Source organism: Apostichopus japonicus, chromosome 12, assembly GCF_037975245.1.
Source record: "Apostichopus japonicus isolate 1M-3 chromosome 12, ASM3797524v1, whole genome shotgun sequence".
NCBI lineage: Eukaryota > Metazoa > Echinodermata > Holothuroidea > Aspidochirotida > Stichopodidae > Apostichopus > Apostichopus japonicus.
The window spans coordinates 27,880,026-27,902,271 of NC_092572.1; the positions used below are offsets into that span (position 1 = coordinate 27,880,026).

A 22,246-nucleotide genomic window follows, 5' to 3' on the forward strand; every position below is an offset into this window, starting at 1 on the left:
AGTGTTTAATTGTGAAGTCATTTGAGTACACTGCAAACTGCAGCTTCCTGGGACACTACTAAAACATTTTCAAAGGATTAATATCATAACTTTAATTTTACAGGAGAAAGAGCTGTTGGTATAGTCACTGTATGACATCACAGATTACACAGTAGAACAATGCACTCATCACACTAAAGTGAAAACCTACATTATTATATTTCTCAACAACAGACAATGCTATGAAGCTGTGAGTTGCATCAATGTGCTTCAGTTCAAAACATATTTTGACATCTCATTCTTCATTATCCCTAAAATATCCTGTAATCCACACATATGATTTTTAGATAATGAGTGCATTTTGTGTGTTTAACTGCTTTCGAGCTATGAAGTCTTACGTCAGGAATGTTCCTTAAAACTGGCACAACACTTGTACCAGTGGGGTGTAAGGTTTGTAACATACACATGAATTTACAATACCTTCATCTTGTGCCTTTGTTTTGTCAGAAAGTGCCAAGGACTGGTATTCGTGTATCTTAGCTACTGCCTGGAGAAGACGATATTCCTCTAAAGGAGTCTCTAATTTGCTGACATCAGAAGGATTAATGATACCCATCTTATCAATTGTCAGGAGGAAGGAGAGTCCTGGATTCTGACTGGAGATAACTGTCTTCTTGTTCTTATCAGTAACTTCAAAGTTATCACACAGTTTCACTGTTATGGAAAATGTCAAATGAGCAGAGAGGCCGGCGAGGAATCTATCGTATTCAGTTTCTTGATCTGAAATGTTTAAGGTAAAACATTAAATTAAGTTTCCAGTTTTTGTTAAATATCCACAGATACGTACAGGCACACTGATAAATGCATAATCCACATCATGGCACAGGGTGACTTTTGCTCACTTGTACATATGTACATATGTAAGTACTATGTTTTGGTGTGCACATTTTGGTTGCCAGCATCTAGAATAAATCACCACCTGTGTTATGTATCAATACTTAAAGTGGGATCTTTCTGGGGGTAGGGGTGGGGAAGGGGATAGGGCAAGTTGGGGGCAGGGGTATGGCTTTTTAAGTAAGTGCATTTTGGAAGTACCAAAGGTGAAGCAAAAGACATAATTACAAGAGAGCTTGTGATTATTGGCCTACCTCTCAGCTTCATGTACGTCTCTGTTAGTAAGTGAGTATGGTTGATCTTCAGCTCAGTGAGTGCATCAGTTAATCGATTCACATTTGAAGGGTGTATGTATCCTCTCTCTTCAAGGGCAAGCAGAAAGTTCTTGGAGTACAAGGGACTTGTAATAATGGTCTTCACTTGATCGGGTGGTAGTGAAAAGTAGCGGCCTAAATTCCCACAGTCAGTTTGGGTAAGCTTTGAAGAAAGTTCTTCTTTGAGATGGCTGAAGGTGAAGATGGATGCCTATGGAAGAGAGAAACAACAATCAATCCAATGAGTTAGTTATTCTTTGTCAACTAATCACATCAATAACTTTCATTTTAGACTAGCCTTGGTCAGAAGATTTCTGAGATGTGACAATGTTTGAGATGTACTGTAACCAACAGCTCATCTGAGACTTGAACTTCTCTTGAGCTCCACATAAGAGAGTAAGATTCTGGTTTCTCGCACAGAAGATCAACATACTAAATGAAGTCAAAGCAGCTACTGACCTCTGACCTCTGAACGGCTTAATGGGATATACTGTACATCACATATATTGTAAGGAAGGAAAGAAAATCTACAGAACCACATCTAAAGTTAACTGTGTGTTCTCCCATTTGTTTCTAAAACTTATTGATATTTAGGTGAACTGACCTATGACCTCTATCTAATAAGAAAGTAAGAAAGTACATTATTTAGGGTATAGTTGTTAACAGACATTTCACTGCACAGAGTGTAATGTGCAAAAGTAATTACTGATCTATTCTACTTTACAGAATGATTTAAGGACAAACAATATGTATATCCTTCATTATGTACAGTGCTTTAAAGCCAATTCCAACAAACAAAATATCGTTAAAAGAGCACTAGCTATCTGCTCACTGAAAGAAGACCTTTCAAACTTGATATGATTTCACAATTGTATAATATATAGTACTTTCAAAGCAAACAATATCTTTGCAACAGTTCAATCTAAGCTGTTTGACTTTTCTAACTCCATTGTCAAATCAAGGCTTTACTGCCAGGTAAGAAGGAAACTGTAAGACACTTCCGGCTACTGGTGGTATTACTGGTCACGTTTGCACAGAGCTCTCTAAACTTCAGATGCCTAACATCCTTTGTTTATTACTTTACTGCTTGCAAGCATTTCTGGAACCAGTAGGTCAGGTGGTTACAGCAAAACTGTGGTTGACACCTAGATGTAACCTTCTATCAGATGAGATGTAAACACAGATGATTAATGCACCAGATTAAGCCATAATTGCCTCATAATTTGAAGCTGAAATGCTTTGAGGCTACAAAACATTACATTCTGTAAACGATTCCCTGTAGTACCAAGAGAAAATATGTCAAGAGCATTGCTCAAGCAATGTGGCAGAAGAAGCAAAACACCATGATGCTGTCAAGTATTACAATATATTTTAATACATAGAGGTATTGAGATGTTTAGGGCTTTATTGTTATTAAGTGTACATAGTCTACACTGCACATTTGTGACGTTTTACAAATTTATGAAGGTTTTGGTCCTGTTGGATGTCATCTACAGTTAACATGCTTTAATGTGTGTACAGAGGACCGTACTGTAGCCATTGTCTGTCATTTTCTAACAAAACTAATCTAGAACGTCCTCCAAGTTGCTTTGGTGTATGTGCAGGGCTGTAGCCACAGTCTGTTCAAAAACATGAAATCTTATACTGCACAATGCAGTTAGAATGCTGGAATTGATAGACACATTTTGCATCTAACCCCTAACCCAAAGAAATTATCCAAGGGGTGGACAATACTGTGTCTGAGACCCCTCTTTCATGGGGACATCAGACTCCCTCTCCCACTTCAAACTCTGTCTAGATGGCATTGTCAACTGCATGTGTAAAGTTTAAGAAACTGGCTGGAGTATTTTTACAAGAATTTCCCATTTTTGACCTTCATTAAAGCAGGATTCATCTTATTACTTAACAAGAGCCCAAGGGCACTATGGTTCCTTGCTTATAAGGACTTTAGAAGCACTATCCTAAAATTGTTATTTCAGGGTTTAATGTACACACACAATATCATTGCCATAAATATCACAAATCAATGATTGGTCCTTTTGAGAATCAGTTGACTTTTGTTAGATTTGTTTATATAAACTTGCAGAATCATCCTAACTTTACTTAATAACTTTGGTTGCACAGGAGTCAACCCATGGACATTTAAAATATGGCCACACAAATTCAAAAGTTCAACAACAAAAAACTAATACAGGTCACTGGAGGCACTATTCCAAGGTCATGTGAGGTCAACAGAGGTCCACCTCTCAAAACCAAACAAAACCGCATGAAGGTCACACAGGGGTCAGCCATAGACAATTTTGATCAGTTTGGAGATTGAGTTTTTGACCCTTGTTGACCTTGGATGACATGACCGTTATGTTTGGAAACGATCGCTTACCCTTTACACAACTAGTCCAAAAAAAAAACATATTTAACCCATAATTGACCTTTGGTGACCTTGGATTACATAACAGTTATTTTGGAAAATGTGCCCCTACCTCATTCACAACTGGTCCCAATATATCAGCTATTTTATATTTCGTAATTGGAAGTTGTTGCAAAAATTGAGCAAGTGGGGCAGATTTTTTGCCCATAAGCGACCTTGGATGACATGACTGTTTTTATTAAAAAGTTCCCCTCATTGATGTGCACATTCTCGCATAATTGTTATGCACTCCAATGTACACACACAATGTTATTGCTAAAAAGGTATCAAATCCAACCTTTGGGGCCTAATAACTTAATAACCGTTTCGTCTATAGAACACAGAGCTCTATAAAATATTGACAAACTGTTTTTCTTTGCCCTGTATCTCCTATTAAAAATTAGCATATTTTATATAAAAACCTTAACCTCTGATTAACTTTACACCCGAAGATCACACACGGGTCAACCCATGGACAATTTTGATCGGAAGACCATTTGAGATCTGAATATGGCCACAAGAATTCAAATAACCAAAGAAACTAACACAGGTCACCAGAGGTCAACAGAAGGTTGAAGCTGTCACAAAGATGACTAATGGATTACAATAGCGTAACTCAGACATTTTGTTCTCAAGCTTTTGCAGAAATACTAGTTTTTGACCCCTAATTGACCTTTGATGACCTTGGATCACACGACTGTTATGGTTGAAACGATCCCCTGCCCCATTTACAACTAGTTCTAAAACAAACATGTCACACCCTGTCAATGGGAGTTATTGCTTTGTTTATTATTTTGGCTTTTTGGTCCTAACTGACCTTTGGTGACCTTTACAAGCAGCGAAAACAATAGGGCCCCCCTTCTCACTATGGCGAATCTAAATACCAAGTTTGATATCAGTTCAACTTTACCTTGTTGAGTTACAGTGCACCCAAGCAAGTGTTACAGACACACACATATGCCAAGCTGACTACATAGGTTCCTTTTGCTAAAGCAAGGAACCAAAAACACTGTGATTCATATCTTCATGACATCCACCTGCTAAGTTTGACATCCATTCAATTTTCCTTGTTGGGCTACTATATTTTAATTGGCTTGACATTGTGACTTCTGCTGACCTCAAATGACCCTCCACTATATATATGAGAAATCATCTACTCAATATTAGTTATCCACATACTAGTAGTAAACAATCCATCCATCCATTATTCCATCCATCCATGTTTCATATTTTGAGATATCATGTACTGTATACCGTAGGGCTACTAAGGAATATGCTGCAGCCTTGGTCACATTGCATGTAAACTGTACAGTTAAATGTGAGTAGATCATTGCAGCAGCTGATCAAACTCAAATGGTAAATATAAGTGATGGTGCTGATCATACTGATTTTGTTTTAACAAAATTTAGGCAGGCAATAAAGCAGACATTCATTGCTTGTGATCATTAGCCCCATTGTTTGCTTTAAAGAGGAGCACACTGTTCCCTTTGTGGTCTCTGGCAGGCTTTACCACAAGCTCTGTTATGACTTGTTTGTTAGAGGAATTTTCTAGTAAAAAATGGGGGCCAGTCCTTCCTGTCATATGATCTTTTGTCTTTGTATTTCACTATTAAGCCTTGCCATATGATGAATTGCAGTTTCTGTGATAGAGTGCTTGAAACGTTGGCCCTTCCTGCCAGAAAATTTGAATCTAAGGACCGACCTACATCAAGACATGACGTCCGTGCATCACATTGGTCACACTCGATCAGATCTCACTCTAGGCTTGGCCTTGATATGCTACACAGGAGTGTGTATAGACTTCGCATATGCCTGTGAATAAAAAAGATCTCACTCTACGCTTGGCCTTGATTCACTACACAGGAATGTGTACATCACAGGGAAATTTCCATCTACACCCTATTTTGCTTCAGCAATTTTAACTTTCCTGGCTACAGTGTAGCTTGCTAATGATAGCGTCCCTGCAGCCTCCCCCCCCCCCACCCCAACGAAGTGAAGCAATGACGTCACCGTCGATCTCCAATGTTCAAATCATATTATATTAAGTTGGCGCAAGGTTAAAAAATTCACTTCTCCTGAATCATAGGATGAAAACATCCCAAACATCCCTAGGACTGTGGCGATGATAATTCCAAATCCAGTACTCATAGGTCAGGCTTTGTTTCGTTCTTGATTAAGTCTTTATAGTTATTTCATGTTCTGTGTAATCTCTGGAGGAATAAGTTAAAGGTATGGGAAGACAGTCTGCCTACTTCCTGGAGAATTTGTGACCAAGGCTTAAGTAAAATCTTGTCTCTAGGGTGGGGAAAATGATTTCTCTCAAAGCTTCTTTGTTTTTCTTTAAATTTCTATAAAACACTCAAGTTTGAAAGCAACTCTACCATTCACCAAGACACTCCAAGCTGTCATGCATGTGCAGTAGAGACAAGCTAGAAAACTGTAAGAAATTAGTTACATTAATTTCAATACAGGTAAAGAGTTCATCTTTTAACTTTGCCCCAAATCCCTAAGGAGCCTAGTCAGTTTAATTGTGCCTACCTTCTGTATGTTACCTGTGAATGTATGCACTATGCAGGTTAGTTCTGTGATAACAATGTGCACACAGAGTAGCAGCCCTTATTAAGTGTAATTTGAATTAATTAGTTTATTGATCTCCTGTTATGGCAGAATGCACAAAGAATGAATTTATTATTTAGGAATTAATACCTGTAACAGCTATAGTGAGTCTACAGGTACAGTTATTACTAAATTGTAATGTGTGTAAATTCTGTATCATTTTAACTGAACATTGTTTAATAGCTGTTTACAGGGTTGATTATGGCACTTATATTCCCTCAGCCATAATGTGCGTATGGTTAAGTCCTAACCTACATTGAATTAATGTGAGAGAATTGAAAGTGCTTCAGGTTATTGGTCCATTGAGAAACAACATTGGGATATTTATAAGTTTTATTATGTATTGCTGTGATTATGTCGAGCTTTACCCGTCACTCTAATGCACTCACATTTATTTTTCAGTTGGTATAAGTGTCGCCTATTCGAGCTATGTTTAGATCCCATGATGCAATGCTACACTTTTACTAGTTGCCATGGTGACAGGATTTGCTGAACTTTCCATCAACTTCTGGGTTGAAAGATTTGTAGCAATATATTTTAGTAGATAGGACTGCGGCTATATTAAGGTTTAGTTAGAATGTTAGCAAGTATTAGCAGCCCTAATAGTCACTCCTAATTGGTACAGATAATCATCAGACCAGATAAAGCTGATATTCTATGTGATATAGTCTCTGCTTTGTAGCCTACTTTTAGTCCAAGGGGTTGCCTAGGTACATGCAGCCTAAACAAAGGTGTTTGCTGCCATGGCAACCTGTTGTCTAAGTCAGAAGTTGCAAATGGGCCAAAGTGGTTAAAGTGCTACTTGTTGTTACTATTACTAGATGAGGGATTTCCCCGTTAGAGTTTACTGAAAAATTTCCCGCTCCTGAACTTGACAGTCATTTGTTGCTGTTAATTAGCTACAAAATTCATCATAAATTTGATTTTTCTTTCTTGACCTATAACTATGGGCTTCTGTTGGGCACACAACATCTTGTCAGGAGTCATTATAGCTAAGTATTGTGTGTTCATGTACGGGTATTTTAAAGGGCATGTTTTCATGGACTGCAGGGAAATAAGTTTTTCTGAGCGAGTTTTCAAGACTTTTTAAATCCTAGTAATAATACTGTATTAAGGGTCTACACAGTTTATATAATGAAAGAAATTTCAGAGGATTTTGGCATTTATTCGCCCGGTACTGTATGTATGTGTTGCTATGAGAGGCTTTGCTACTTCAATCCTATTAACACTTTCTTCTCATTTTTTCTCTAAGTTCATTCATATTATAACAAAATAGCAATAAGTGTGATATAAGGAGATGTTCCTATGTACCGAACCCAAATATGTTTCTATTGGAGGTCTACATTGTTTTTTATAATGCAAGAAATTTCAGATTTTGAAAATTATTTGCCCTGTACTGTATGTATGTGTTGCTATGAGAGGTTTTGCTGCTTCAATCCTATTAACACTTTCTTCTCATTTTTTCTCTAAATTCATTCATATTGCCTTAAAACAGCAATAAGTGTGCTCTTAGGAGATGTTCGTATGCACCGAACCCAAATATGTTTCTATTGGAGGTCTACATTGTTTTTTATAATGCAAGAAATTTCAGATTTTGAAAATTATTTGCCCTGTACTGTATGTATGTGTTGCTATGAGAGGTTTTGCTACTTCAATCTTATTAACACTTTCTTCTCATTTTTTCTCTAAATTCATTCATATTGCCACAAAATAGCAATAAGTGTGCTCTTAGGAGATGTTCGTATGCACCAAACCCAAATATGTTTCTATTGGAGGTCTACACAGTTTTTTATAATGCAAGAAATTTCAGATTTTGAAAATTATTTGCCCTGTACTGTATGTATGTGTTGCTATGAGAGGCTTTGCTACTTCAATCCTATTAACACTTTCTTCTCATTTTTTCTCTAAATTTATTGATATTGCCTTAAAATAGCAATAAGTGTGCTCTTAGGAGATGTTCGTATGCACCAAACCCAAATATGTTTCTATTGGAGGTCTACACAGTTTTTTATAATGCAAGAAATTTCAGAGGATTTTGGAATTTATTCACCCACATACTGTATGTATGTGTTGCTATGAGAGGTTTTGCTACTTCAATCCTATTAAAAATTTCTTCTCATTTTTGCTATAAATTCATTCATATTGCCTTAAAATAGCAATAAGTGTGCTCTTAGGAGATGTTCGTATGCACCGAACCCAAATATGTTTCTATTGGAGGCCTACACAGTTTTTTATAATGCAAGAAATTTCAGAGGATTTTGGAATTTATTCGCCCTGTACTGTATGTATGTATGTGTTCCTATGAGAGGCTTTGCTTCTTCAGTCCTATTAAAATTTTCTTCTCATTTTTTCTCTAAATTTATTCATATTGCCACAAAATAGCAATAAGTGTGCTCTTAGGAGATGTTCGTATGCACCGAACCCAAATATGTTTCTATTGGAGGTCTACACAGTTTTTTATAATGCAAGAAATTTCAGAGGATTTTGGAATTTATTCGCCCTGTACTGTATGTATGTGTTGCTATGAGAGGTTTTGCTACTTCAATCTTATTAAAATTTTCTTCTCATTTTTTCTCTAAATTTATTCATATTGCCACAAAATAGCAATAAGTGTGCTCTTAGGAGATGTTCGTATGCACCGAACCCAAATATGTTTCTATTGGAGGTCTACACAGTTTTTTATAATGCAAGAAATTTCAGAGGATTTTGGAATTTATTCGCCCTGTGCTGTATGTATGTGTTGCTATGTCAGGTTTTGCTGCTTCAATCCTATTAAAATTTTCTTCTCATTTTTTCTCTAAATTTATTGATATTGCCACAAAATACCAATAAGTGTGCTCTTAGGAGATGTTCGTATGCACCGAACCCAAATATGTTTCTATTGGAGGTCTACACAGTTTTTTATAATGCAAGAAATTTCAGAGGATTTTGGAATTTATTCGCCCTGTACTGTATGTATGTGTTCCTATGAGAGGCTTTGCTTCTTCAGTCCTATTAAAATTTTCTTCTCATTTTTTCTCTAAATTTATTCATATTGCCACAAAATAGCAATAAGTGTGCTCTTAGGAGATGTTCGTATGCACCGAACCCAAATATGTTTCTATTAGAGGTCTACACAGTTTTTTATAATGCAAGAAATTTCAGAGGATTTTGGAATTTATTCGCCCTGTGCTGTATGTATGTGTTGCTATGAGAGGTTTTGCTACTTCAATCCTATTAAAATTTTCTTCTCATTTTTGCTATAAATTTATTCATATTGCCACAAAATAGCAATAAGTGTGCTCTTAGGAGATGTTCGTATGCACCGAACCCAAATATGTTTCTATTGGAGGTCTACACAGTTTTTTATAATGCAAGAAATTTCAGAGGATTTTGGAATTTATTAGCCCTGTACTGTATGTATGTGTTGCTATGAGAGGTTTTGCTACTTCAATCCTATTAAAATTTTCTTCTCATTTTTTCTCTAAGTTTATTCATATTGCCACAAAATAGCAATAAGTGTGCTCTTAGGAGATGTTCGTATGCACCGAACCCAAATATGTTTCTATTGGAGGTCTACACAGTTTTTTATAATGCAAGAAATTTCAGAGGATTTTGAAATTTATTTGTCCTGTACTGTATGTATGTGTTGCTATGAGAGGTTTTGCTACTTCAATCCTATTAAAATTTTCTTCTCATTTTTTCTCTAAATTTATTCATATTGCCTTAAAATAGCAATAAGTGTGCTCTTAGGAGATGTTCGTATGCACCGAACCCAAATATGTTTCTATTGGAGGTCTACACAGTTTTTTATATATAATGCAAGAAATTTCAGAGGATTTTGGAATTTATTCACCCTGTACTGTATGTATGTGTTGCTATGAGAGGTTTTGCTGCTTCAATCCTATTAAAATTTTCTTCTCATTTTTTCTGTAAATGTATTCATATTGCCACAAAATAGCAATAAGTGTGCTCTTAGGAGATGTTCGTATGCACCGAACCCAAATATGTTTCTATTGGAGGTCTACACAGATTTTTATAATGCAAGTAATTTCAGAGGATTTTGGAATTTATTCACCCTGTGCTGTATGTATGTAAAGGCTATCAGAGGTTTTGCTGCTTCAATCTTATAAAAATTTTAGTCCCAAATTTCATATTATTTCCAAGACTCGCAAAAGCAGTACAAATAAACGTAATCTACAGAAGTGTTCGCAGTCACTGATACCTAACTTGGTAGTTTTTCTAGCCTATTTTCATTATTCTAAAGGTAAAATAAAATTCCTATGTTTATTTGTTTACACTATCCTACTGTACTTACTGTGCTGTATACTCCCAGTGTTCCTTCTTGTGTTGTTGTAAACATAAACCTGTTTACATCGTTTATCCTGATTCTATTCAACGACAACACATCAATAACTCGGAAAGTAAACAATGTATGATTCTCAGAGAGAGAGTAAACAACAACAGCAGCAACAATAGCAGCACCAGGGAGAGACCAAGATGATACAAACACCAGACCAAACTCACTGCTTACAGTGATACTGCATGCTAGTAAGTAGTATGGTGTGTTGTATTCATGTAACATCACTCCCTCCATGTTGTATCTAAAGGCTCTATACGCGCGTGTAGATATAAACAGATTATCTCCAAAAACTGTTATATCTACAGGATAATCACCTTCTAATCCTTCCAAGGTGATTGTCTTGATTTTATGTAAACTAAAATCAAACACAATCACCTCGTTAGACCTCAAACCAATACATATCTCTCCCTCTCTGACAGTCATACAATTGGCTTCTCCATCGCGTAACTGATCACTGTGTGTGGGTATGTCGTCTGTCTTGATATTGAAGACATCCAACTGATCACCACACACAGTGACTATACGAGAATCATCCAAGAACGAAACATAACGACGAGGCGGCCATCTTGAATGATTCTTAAATTCTTTAGAATAAAACCGAGTTATAAATGGCGACGAAGAATCAGGAATGTTTAATGCAAACAGGTCTATGAATGATGTGTCTTCGTTGTGACCGCTAACAGCAACTTTGGTAGAATCCAACGTCATATCACGCAGCTGCCAGTCGCCTTCACCGGTAAACCTGGGCAACTGCGTACGATGAACTCTATTATATACAAGGCAAAAAAAAGTACAATATTAGGTCAAGTTTACAAGGCCGTGTCCATGGTAACGGTGAATGTTGTGAGACACTATGCATATGGTCGCTGGAGAATGTACGTACGTTTTCATAACAAAAGCAAGAAAATAACGGAAGCTGAAGCACCCTCCCGTCCCCCCAAAGTGTCAATACTAAATAATAAACAAAAATAAAGAAATAAACAAACAACTAAACAAACTCACGGATCGTATATTTGCGAACATGTTGAGGGGAATTTCGCCCTAAAACGAGCTCTGGGATATGGAAATAGCTATTTACACGATTGAGTGTATCAATTCATATGACATACAGTATAAGCGATTGGCCCGTAAGACGGGTTTCGTCGAGCACCCGGATCACGGGTGAACATTATGCTGTGATTTATTAATTATTAAAATTAACAAACAAACAATAAAATAATTGTGGATCAATGAGACGCGAGGGCTTAATAAGGTTTCTCAGAAACTTGGCATATCCGCTGGTGATTATGTGTATTATATTCTCAGACTGAAATTCTCCCCGTGCAAATTAAGAAAGAACGTAAAAAAGAATTAACAGGAAAAATTTACAGAACCTGATCGAAGCCCCCCCCCCCCCCCGCCAATTCAGAATAAATTGTAAACAACTATCAATAAATAAGCAAACAATTACACTAACGGATCGAGTTTGTTGAGAGAATTTTCGCTCTAAACACGAGCTATAAGATAAGGAGATACATGTTTACACGATTGAGTGTATTAATTCATATGACAGTATATAATAGGCGATTGACCCGTAAGACGGGCTGTCGTCGAGCGCCCAGATCACGGGCGTACATTGTGCTGAAAAGTAACAACACATGGAAACGATCGATGAAATATTTATGATATAATACAATATCTTTCTTACCCGCCCGTTCCCTATATGGAGTATACTATAGCTGTTTACACGATTGAGTGTATCAATGCATACTCATAGGACATGCAGTATAATAAGCGACTGGCACGTAAAACGGGCTTTCGTTGAGCACCCGTATCACGGGTGAACAATATGCTGTGATTTCTTAGTTTAAAATTAAGTAAAAAATAATTGTGGATCAATGAGGCGCGAGGGCTTAAATAGGTTACTCAGAAACTAGGCATATATAGCCGCTGGTGATTATGCATATATTCTCAACTGGCTGACCCCTCCCCGTGCAAATTAAGAAAAGAACGTAAAAAAAGTAAAACAATTAATTTATATACTAGCTGTTGACCCCAAATATGTTATATATTCAAATATGCCGGTCACCTTTGGTCAAAATTCTTAGTTTTAATTGCAACCAAGGAAGTTTTCCTCACTCGGATTTTCAGTCATCTTGTGTGTTACTTAAAAATGTATGAGAACAATTTTGAGAGTAAAAACCTGAAGGAAAGTATACTTTGAATACTTATAGCAATTTTAGCGTGCTGTAATTTGGGGCATGCATATACTGACTATACCGGTCCCGACCTTTACGGACCTTAATTCTCCAAAAAGCTTGCAGTTGTCTGCAGCATGCATAGCAATATCGCCCTATTGATCATTCTTCCTCTGTTGAGAGAGTCCTTTAATTAATTAATTTCGGGTGGGAAGATACTTGTCCCTTGGCCAACTATCAGAAGTACAACACCTAACAGAAAAGAACTGATCCAGGACCTCTGCACAATTTTGCAAACATACACAACGGGCGAAAGTTTTTAAATCGATGGCGCTATACCAATGTAAATAAAGCGGAAATGTAAAAATAGATGGCGGGCTTCCACAATTCATTAACAAATCAAGTTTTACACTCTACAAAGGGACCGCAAGGTGCTTTTCGCATTAGGGGACGTCATCTTCTTATCAAAGATAGGTTAAATTGTAAGGATATATCATATAGAAAGTGCATTTCCATGAACAACAGGACCCCTTGTCTACGCTTAAATCCTTCACAAAGAAGCACATCCAGAAGGGAATTTCAAATATTATGCAGTATTGTAGTGAATTACCAAAATTTATGATATTGCCCGTGTACGGCGTTAATCTGTTTTCTGAGCTCCAAACCCGAAATGCGAACCACAAAAAATAGATTTATGGAAGGGGTCTTGCGAAAAGTTCCTCTGGTTCAATATAATATGGATATTTCAAAAACATTTAATGGTTGTATATGGCATGAGAAATGCCTAAAGCTAAATTATACTTTCGTTTAAAATATCTACAGCTCTTCATTGTTCACTAATCAAATCAAATCATACAAATACCTCATTTATACGACAAAGTATATTAATGGTACGTTAATAATAAACCTGGCTAATGATTCATAGATAAACCTAGCTTTTATCCGTATGACATCTATTCAATAAGATCAATAATAAAAGTAAAATGATACATTAATATGCTTCCAAGTCTCTGCGAAGGAATTTCTCACACTTTAACAGCTTCCGGTGAATTCGTCACCCCCCCCCCACCAGGGCTTTAAACAAATTCTAGTGATATAAAACAAAATCGTTCTGAAAAGTAATATGTGTTTGTGTTTCAAAGCGCTATTCGAGAACAAGAATATCCAAACCTACACAGATCCAGGACACCAGGGCTAAAAACACATCCCAAGGAATGGTCCTCTTGAAAAGAAATAACACCGCGGCGTAAATATTCTGGTAAGGCGGATCCCAACGAAAATAAAATAACCTTGCGCCCATCCGCCAAAGACAACGTTTAAAAAAAATCACTTTCTTACGTCTCTTCGTACACCCACCAAAATGGTAAGTAAAGCGATTTAGGGGGAGGGGCTGTGGGGGGGCTGTTGCTCCTTGCTATACGCCACTTAAATATTTCAAAACGCTTCAATGTCTGAGGGCTTGGCCCTCTAAGCCGCGCCGGGCCTCTTTCTAATATATTTGACGATTAAGCAGTTAACATGATGATTCTTTTAATGTAAATCAATGAACCAGTTATCGAGATCCCGATGTTTGTTTGACCGCTCAGATATTTTCTGCAGACGCCGATAAATCGCTCGCAAAAAAACAGCGGGGGACGTTAAATTAACATGTGATTTACCGTCATGTCTATGTCTTAGCTAGTGAAGTTAAACAAAGCTGCCAGTATCTAAGTCTTGTTTGATATTCTTCTCTATCGTGAGGTTTCCTTCAAGACTATATGCTGTCGGGAAACGATGCTTTGAAAACGAGCTTATTGCCGCCAATGTCACATGAATAACTCACAAGAGAGTGAAAACGGCTGTTTACATTTATTAGCAAATGCACTGCTTGTAACTATGAAATGTATCTCAACAGAACAACCTAACACACACACACACACACACAAACTATAAGACTTACCTTTGAATTTCAAAAAATATAAATTTCGCATTTTTCCTCCTTATTTCTAATATTCATATTACACAGCCTCAAATACGAGAGCGCAAATTAGATTTACGGCCGCATTAATGAATACTGAAATTTCATCAGTGAGTAATACTATATTTATTGGTCTGTGTGCTAAGTATACCTGTTTGTTTCTACACACGGGTGAGTCCTGAATGTATCAGTGACGTTGACGTCTTATATAGAATGACCTTTGACCTCATAAAAAGCAATATATTTGTACTGACCCAGGTGAATGTACTTACAAATTATGAAGTTCATTTAAGTTGCACCTCTGGAGTTATGGTGTTTACATGATTCTCAGACTTCCATCGCTGTTAACCTTAAACGATCTTTGACCTCCACTATAAATACATAATGATTCTTGTAGACTTACTAATATGAATCTCTATACCACACATTCAGCCCATTCAAGTTTCAATATTTGTGGCACTGTCACAACAACATTATCAGACTTTGACTACTATTGACCTCACATGAGCTTTGACCTCAACATTACAAAATGCTTTCTTTGTACCCACTAAGGTAAAGTGACTTACAACGTATGAAGTTTTAATTTTGGAGTTATGTAAATATAAAAATTATGTGTTGTTATTATTATTATTATTAATACAAGGTTTCAATATTTGGACCTCATAAGTACATATTACGTTTCTTGAACTAGTTAAGATGGATTCACATACGACGTCTGAATTTCATCTAAACTTTAATTTAGAGTGTTGACAAGGTTTTCAGACTGTAACCTGTGTTGAACTCAAGTGATCTTTAATCTCCATATAAAACAACAAATTATTGTACTTAGTAAGGTAAATACACACAACAAGTATTAAGTCCATCCGAGCTTGACGTTGACCTTCTTGAGTTATCTCGTTTATAAGGTTTTCAGACTTTGACATCTGTTGACCTCGTATGTCCATGGGCGGCGATCCTGGGGGGGGGGGGTGGGGGATATATCCAAGAATAGTTGACTGTAGGCTTCATTGGCCCTATAAAAACAAAAGGTATTATTGCGCCCACGGTATTGATATAGTACATATATGCACCCTCATAGTATTCATATAGGCCCTATAGTAGTTTTCATAGAGAAAGGAGTGGAGGGAAGTTTTGGTATCAGATGTTGATACCGAAGTTTGAACCAGGGACCTCCAACTGTCACCGCAGGCGAGCACTCTACCATCGTAATTCCCGGCCAAGTTAGCCTACATTTGCTAGGTCGTCGCGTTATTCCCTAAGTTCAACTCATCAGGTTTTCCCTAGCTAAAAAGCAAACGGAATTTAACTATGTGTAATTGTGTATTGCATGTGTATAGGCCTATAAAAGCCTGCATGAGGCTATTTTCTTCATCGAATAATATAAAAGAGCTCTCGAACATTCTAACGTAGCGCCTGAAACAAGATTGACAGGGGCAAATTTCCCAGAAAAAACACCCGAAATTAAAAAAAAAGGTATTTTAGATCCTGATTATGAGATATTTCGGACATGATATCCCTATTTTAAAGTTGGGTATATGTCGCTTGGAAACCTCGGGAAGTACCGTTTCCGGCCATCTAGAGGGTTTGCAAATCCCAACATTTTCTTGTACGCTTCGCGCCAACCTATGGTGGCGCTACGCTTAGATAGTCAACAGAGCCGTATATAGAGAGAGTTTGGCCAACCATGTAACCGATTTGGATTGGTCGAGAGGGACAACGCCCACACAGGGTGGTAAAATAGGTCCACTTGAAAACTTTATAGCAGGCGACACGCATACTCACAGTGTATAGACTATCGTTTGTGTACACGAAAAAAGTACGAAATTATGAAAGAAATGGTGCTGGGGATACTGCAATCGGTCAGAACATGGATATTGTTGTTTGATTTTCCGACTGACCATAAAAGAAGAGGAATTTTTTGGAAGTAGAAAGAACAAGATGGAGATCTAATGAAAAAAGTCTGTGTAGCCTAGGCCCATAGCCATAGGCCCTAGTGTAATACGAGTAATGTACCAGCAATGCGAGAATTTTACGTTCAGACTGGTTTCTGTAATTACATTCATGGCTATTCTCTCTCGTTTTACGATCCACAAATTCGATTTCATTATGCCAGCACTCCTAATAATAGGCATGGCAGTTTCAGTCGCACATATAGCTATCCTAATTCCTAGTTATTGTATGCATAGGCTATGCCTAGCCTAAAAAAGTATAACTTTTAGTTTAATGTAAAAGGGTGGGCTAGGCATAACGTAAAGCCCTAATCCTAAGTTAAGCCCGAAGCATAAGTTAAGCCTGGGCTTAGTTAGACCTGGACCATTCTTGCTATTACTACAACTGTTATAGCACATTACATAATATGGCACAGTATAAGGCCCAATTAAACTAGGCCTAAGGAAAACAAAGTAGCCTAGGCCTAAACTAGTTAGGCTAGGTCTATACTCATTGGCAACTTGTGGGTTGTGTACACATACAGGCCGAATTATATAGACCCTTTTAGTATGCCATAAACAAGTGCCCAAATGGTTAAATGATCTTGGTTTGTGTTAATTGTCAGCATTGGCCTAGCCTATTTAGGCTAACATGAATTCAGCCTAATTTTTTCTTCTTCAAAAGTATAGCCTAGGCCTTGGTTTAATTTGGATGCAGTCAACTATCACTTATCAAAGTAGCAGGGGCCTAGGCTACATTTCAAAGACCACTAGGCCAAGGCTCGTTATGGTACTGGTACTGGTAGCCTAGCCTTAGTTATGCTTATTGCAAAGACTACCCTACACTCTTGTCTTGGTCACTGAATTATCTTAAGAGCCCTGTCACCACATGTTGATAAAGAAATGTTCAAAATATTGCATAGGCCTAAGCTTGGGCAATGCACGGTTTCGTTTGACTGTTTTAAAGCAAGACTTGAATTGATTTGAAAATTTAGTGTTAACTGGTATTTCATTAAAAAGCAAAACTGTCTGTGCATTCCAACGGAGTGCAAATTAAGAGGGGGGGGGGGATGCAGTATGATACACCTTTCAAGTTTTAACACATTATAAATGCACTTATGCCAGAAACTCATTGCATCAGTAACTCCTTATTCCCCTAATTGACACCCACATTGACGATTGAAGTTAAAAAAAATCTTTTAAAATTATCTTTAGACAGTAAATTACAACTCCCTGAATTTCAGGACTTTTTTTACAAATCAAAGGTGACATGTGCTCTGAAGAAAAATTCCTAACATAAAAAGCCACAGTTAGCAGACTGTGATTAAGACGAACCTGGTGAGTGACTATTAGACTGAAATCCAGTTCCTGCAACCACAGCAATAAAGTCTTTGTTTTAATCAATGCACTTGTGTGTTTGAAACTTTCAAATGGACACTCAATGGCAGTTGGTTAAGATATAAGGTTTTACCTTCATCATGGAGAGTTGAAGGGAATCTGCCTCATCATCTGAATAATGGACTCAAGGATAGCATCAAATCATGATTGGATAATGATTTTGAGCAAGTAAATATCTGGCAATTTGAAAGTTTGTATTATTTTTTTACATATTATTTAAGCTGTTTAGCTCACACACAAGCAAATGATCAAGTGACAGCAACCGTTGCAGTATATTTAAAGGTATTGAAGACTCGCCCTAAACCGCATGCCGCGCTCTGAAAAAGTTTACTTTCCGTTGCTTGCAAGTGAAGTTTTTTTTGTGTCGCTACAAAATGCAGACAGTAATGAAACCTGATACCTTGTTATCTTTTATCTAGACCTGAGATGTCCACGCTGCTATGTGCACTGTGTTGTGGGTATTGACCGTGATGTTTGTATTGACTGTATGTACACTAATGTCTATTTACAGATGGTAGCAAGCTGTGTGTGTATTTTCTGGGATCAATGGTGGTGTCTAACACTTCTGTTACACCACATTAGAAACTAGGTCAGATAACGGGCATGAGACGTTTCTTTTTGCGGGAGTCTTCACACCCTTTAAGGAGAAGTATTTATATCCCATTAACAGAGAAAGAATTATGTTTCAATTGGTAGCATGCAACTTTAAATTTTGCAAACATTAGATACAATCAAACAAATGACAAGGTTCATTTACAAGGTAATCTACTGCCCTATATTTCACATTAATCTGTCACATCAGAAGGTCACAGCTTTCAATAACTATACAAACAAATTCCCCTGATGGGTGCTTGGTTAGATTCCTGCAAGTTTCAAGTTTATCAATGTAATAAGTTCTGAATGTGGCAATGTGGAGAAGCTTTGGGATAATCTGTGGATAAGACTGCCAGACTATCAACAAGATTCCACATCCATGCAACTCCAACTGCTTCCTTCACCTCCTTGCAGATGTACCACATGTACAAAAAAAGTCAGCATTGGTTAATGTAATTAAAATCTGGCTTCCTCCTGAGCTGGCAAATACACATGAATTGTCAAGCACAGAGGTCAGTGTGAAACCACTGAAAGATCTTCTCAGCTTTCAAGAAAACAAAGACTTGAAGCCAAATTGACAGAGGCCACACTGATACCATTCCACTCTCATAAGATGAAGGTATCACACACACTTCATTTTGCTTCTGCGATGCAGTGCCTGGTAGACTGTGAGGGTCACCCAATGGATGTTTTAACAACTGCCTGGTATATAGAGCTCTGCAACAGATAATTCATCCTGATGTCGAGTCTCATCCTGTCATGGCCTTGAGCAAGTTGAACCCACTTCAACACAAAGCAGCTATTGAATTCTTGTCTAGGTACTGTCAAATCCACATCACCATCATTGCTGGTTCCAGCTAAGCCGACCATAATAAAAGAGTACAATGAGGGTTGTTTAATTCACCCAACAGAGCTTGCATTCCAGTACCTTTGGGCAGCTGAAAAGATATTCAGAAATTGTTATATGAGTGTGTTTGTATGCATGCATATGTGTGATTTTCTTGCTTTACAGAACAGCTCCATTTTGATAAGCTATGTAACATGGAAACCTGCCAATCATATGTTTGAAATACTGTAGGACAGGCTGAAACGATTCTTAAATGAAAAGCTTAACGACTTCTTGCATTTTGATATATCACTGTTCAGGTTAGGCCAGTAAGGGCAGTATGAAGAATAAGTAACAATTAATAATTATCATTATGGCCATTTGCTGTCTGCATAATAACAAACTGAATGATGTCATCAGCCCTGTGCTCAGTTGACAGCACTGACAAGTAGGCACACTATGTCAGTGTGATCCATGAAACCTTATTAAGGACATGACTGTATAGTATATATATGTTAATGGCAAATACATAAGCTACAACATACACCAGTATTCAGTTGTTGCAGGTTTTTTTTTTCTCGACAGATCCATTCAATCTATTGCACCTACTATAGCCTAGTACTACATTCCTGAGAAATTAACACCACAATATCAGTCTTAGGTTTGCCCACAGACTCCCAACTATTGCTAACTCCTACACTCAAGTATATAGTTTAGTTTAGTAGAAAAAAAGACCAGGAGAGACACTCAAGTCCCCATTAAGGACCCTAAGGCTATATGAGAGGAATAAAACCGAGGACATCAAATGTCATACCCAATTACAATGCTTAATGTACTCATCCAAAGCATTCTTAAACCCATTCACACTACTTGCAATTCAACCTTCTCAGGCAAACCATTCCATCCATTCACAACCCTTGTATTAGACTTTAGAGAAAAAGTTATGCCGAATATTAATCCTACTTTGTAACTTCTGGAGTTTAAGACAATGACCTCTGGTACAACTACTTTTGGCAAACCTGAAAAGATCAGTGAAGCATAAATTGTAATTTTATGTGTAGGCCTACTCTATTTAATTGAAGGATCTATTAATGTAGGCCTGATGCTCTAGTTGTGCGTCTGTAATCTAGCCTAGCCAGGACTGTGATGTGTGCTTTTCGTTTGTACGACTAAAGTAGGACTAGTACTAGTATGAGGCGTAAAATAAACAAGTGTAATGACAGGTTTTCAGCTAGTTTTCTATGCATTTCAGGTGTGAAGATAAACGTAAATGTCATTAACTAACGCATACTCTAATTCATTACCTGATATCCATTTTGTTCCTCGTATGCCTGTCAAAATCTGACATTCTGAGTCGCTTCGTTTGCTCGCAACGAGCACAGTGTGCAAAGCTGATATACTATTGTGTGTGATGTGTTTCGTGTTTCGCGCAACTGGTAACGACATCTGGACCTATTTTGATGCCCATGGTTTGCGTGTGACGTCACAAATCGCCAGTTGGCCAAACTCTCTCTATATACGGCTCTGATAGTCAACAAGGTCTAACCCCCCCCCCCCCCACTCGCAAGTACGGATCGCCGCCCATGCGTATGTCCATTTGCATCCGCCAATTTCAATTGGGTTCTTTTACTAACTGAAAGACAAATCCATATACAATGCATCAATTTCAGCCATCATATACTTTTTGAGTTATTGTGTTTACAAACAGTGTTGCATACACACAGACGCACCGGCACAAATACCCACACACGACAACAACATCAAACAAATTCCTTATGCCTCCGGCAACTTCAAAAAAAAAAAAGAACTGAGGAAGAAATTAACCGTAGCATCGCTGAAAGGAACACAGTGATATATTTATGACATATTAGAATGAAGCAATTGTGAAGTGGGAGATGGGTGTAACCTTCAATCTAAAGAGAACGGGAAATGAGGGACTTAAGACGGTAAAGTGGGAGGAGGGTCACATAAAGCGGGTTACTAAAGAGGGTATTACTTACGGTGTGATCATGGGAGGCTTCCTAATGTCCATCTTCTGACTGATTTCGCACGATCCTGCTCAACTAAACCGAAATAATATTAATCATTCAAAACAAATGCAAATTGTTTCTGTCTTTCGTATCAGTAAGCAGTCATGCACCTTCAACATATACTGATTTAAAAACTATGTATACTGTATATATATATATATATATATAGAGAGAGAGAGAGAGAGTAGGTTGGCGTCTATCTTGGCGCAGTGTGCTCTATGTCCATTGGACAGAGCGGAATATATGTTGATACTAGATGAGACTACTAGATGAGACTAGTGGAACACTAGTAGTTGTGCTACTAGTGTTCACCTCACAACTACTAGTGTTCCACTAGTCTCATCTAGTATCAACATATATATATATATATATATATATATATATATATATATATATATATGTCTAACATACGCACAGCGTTGTTGTTCTATGTAGACATGTTGAAAAGGCTACTTTCGGAACCCACAATTTGGATACAAGGTTTCACTGATGTTGAGAAATATACAGAATAAAATAAGTGCGTCCCAGAAGTGATTGAATCTTTGGAAGAATTAATGTGTTGAACTAAGTACAATCAAATTAGATTATACTTAGTAGAAATATCATTTTTGTAAATGTACCTCAAATACAGATTCAAATGGTATGATACATAACTATTATGATATACATAACCAAAAAAGTGTAACAGTAAAAAATATTGATGCAAACATGTTAGTTCTCTCATTAAGATTTCCATAATGAACTAAGTATTTTACGTGTTGACAATAGGCTTACATTGCAAGAG

General features: G+C 37.3%; 1 protein-coding gene across 10 annotated transcripts in view; it reads right to left on the minus strand.

Annotated features, from left to right (window-relative positions):
- LOC139977174 (uncharacterized) overlaps nt 1-21,479 on the minus strand; it is a 43,970-nt gene extending 22,491 nt beyond the window's left edge. For all 10 annotated transcript variants that reach the window (XR_011796455.1, XR_011796454.1, XR_011796453.1 and 7 more), the window contains exons 1-4: nt 21,433-21,479; nt 10,508-11,318; nt 1,128-1,398; nt 460-759 (exon numbers count right to left, since the gene is read on the minus strand). Coding sequence is in view for 1 of the 10 variants with exons in the window: in XM_071986405.1 (XP_071842506.1) it covers nt 460-759; nt 1,128-1,398; nt 10,508-11,318; nt 21,433-21,464 (1,414 nt within the window). In the remaining 9 variants the exon portion in view is untranslated. The remainder of the gene's footprint in view (nt 1-459; nt 760-1,127; nt 1,399-10,507; nt 11,319-21,432) is intronic.
- Between the last annotated feature and the right edge of the window lie 767 nt (nt 21,480-22,246).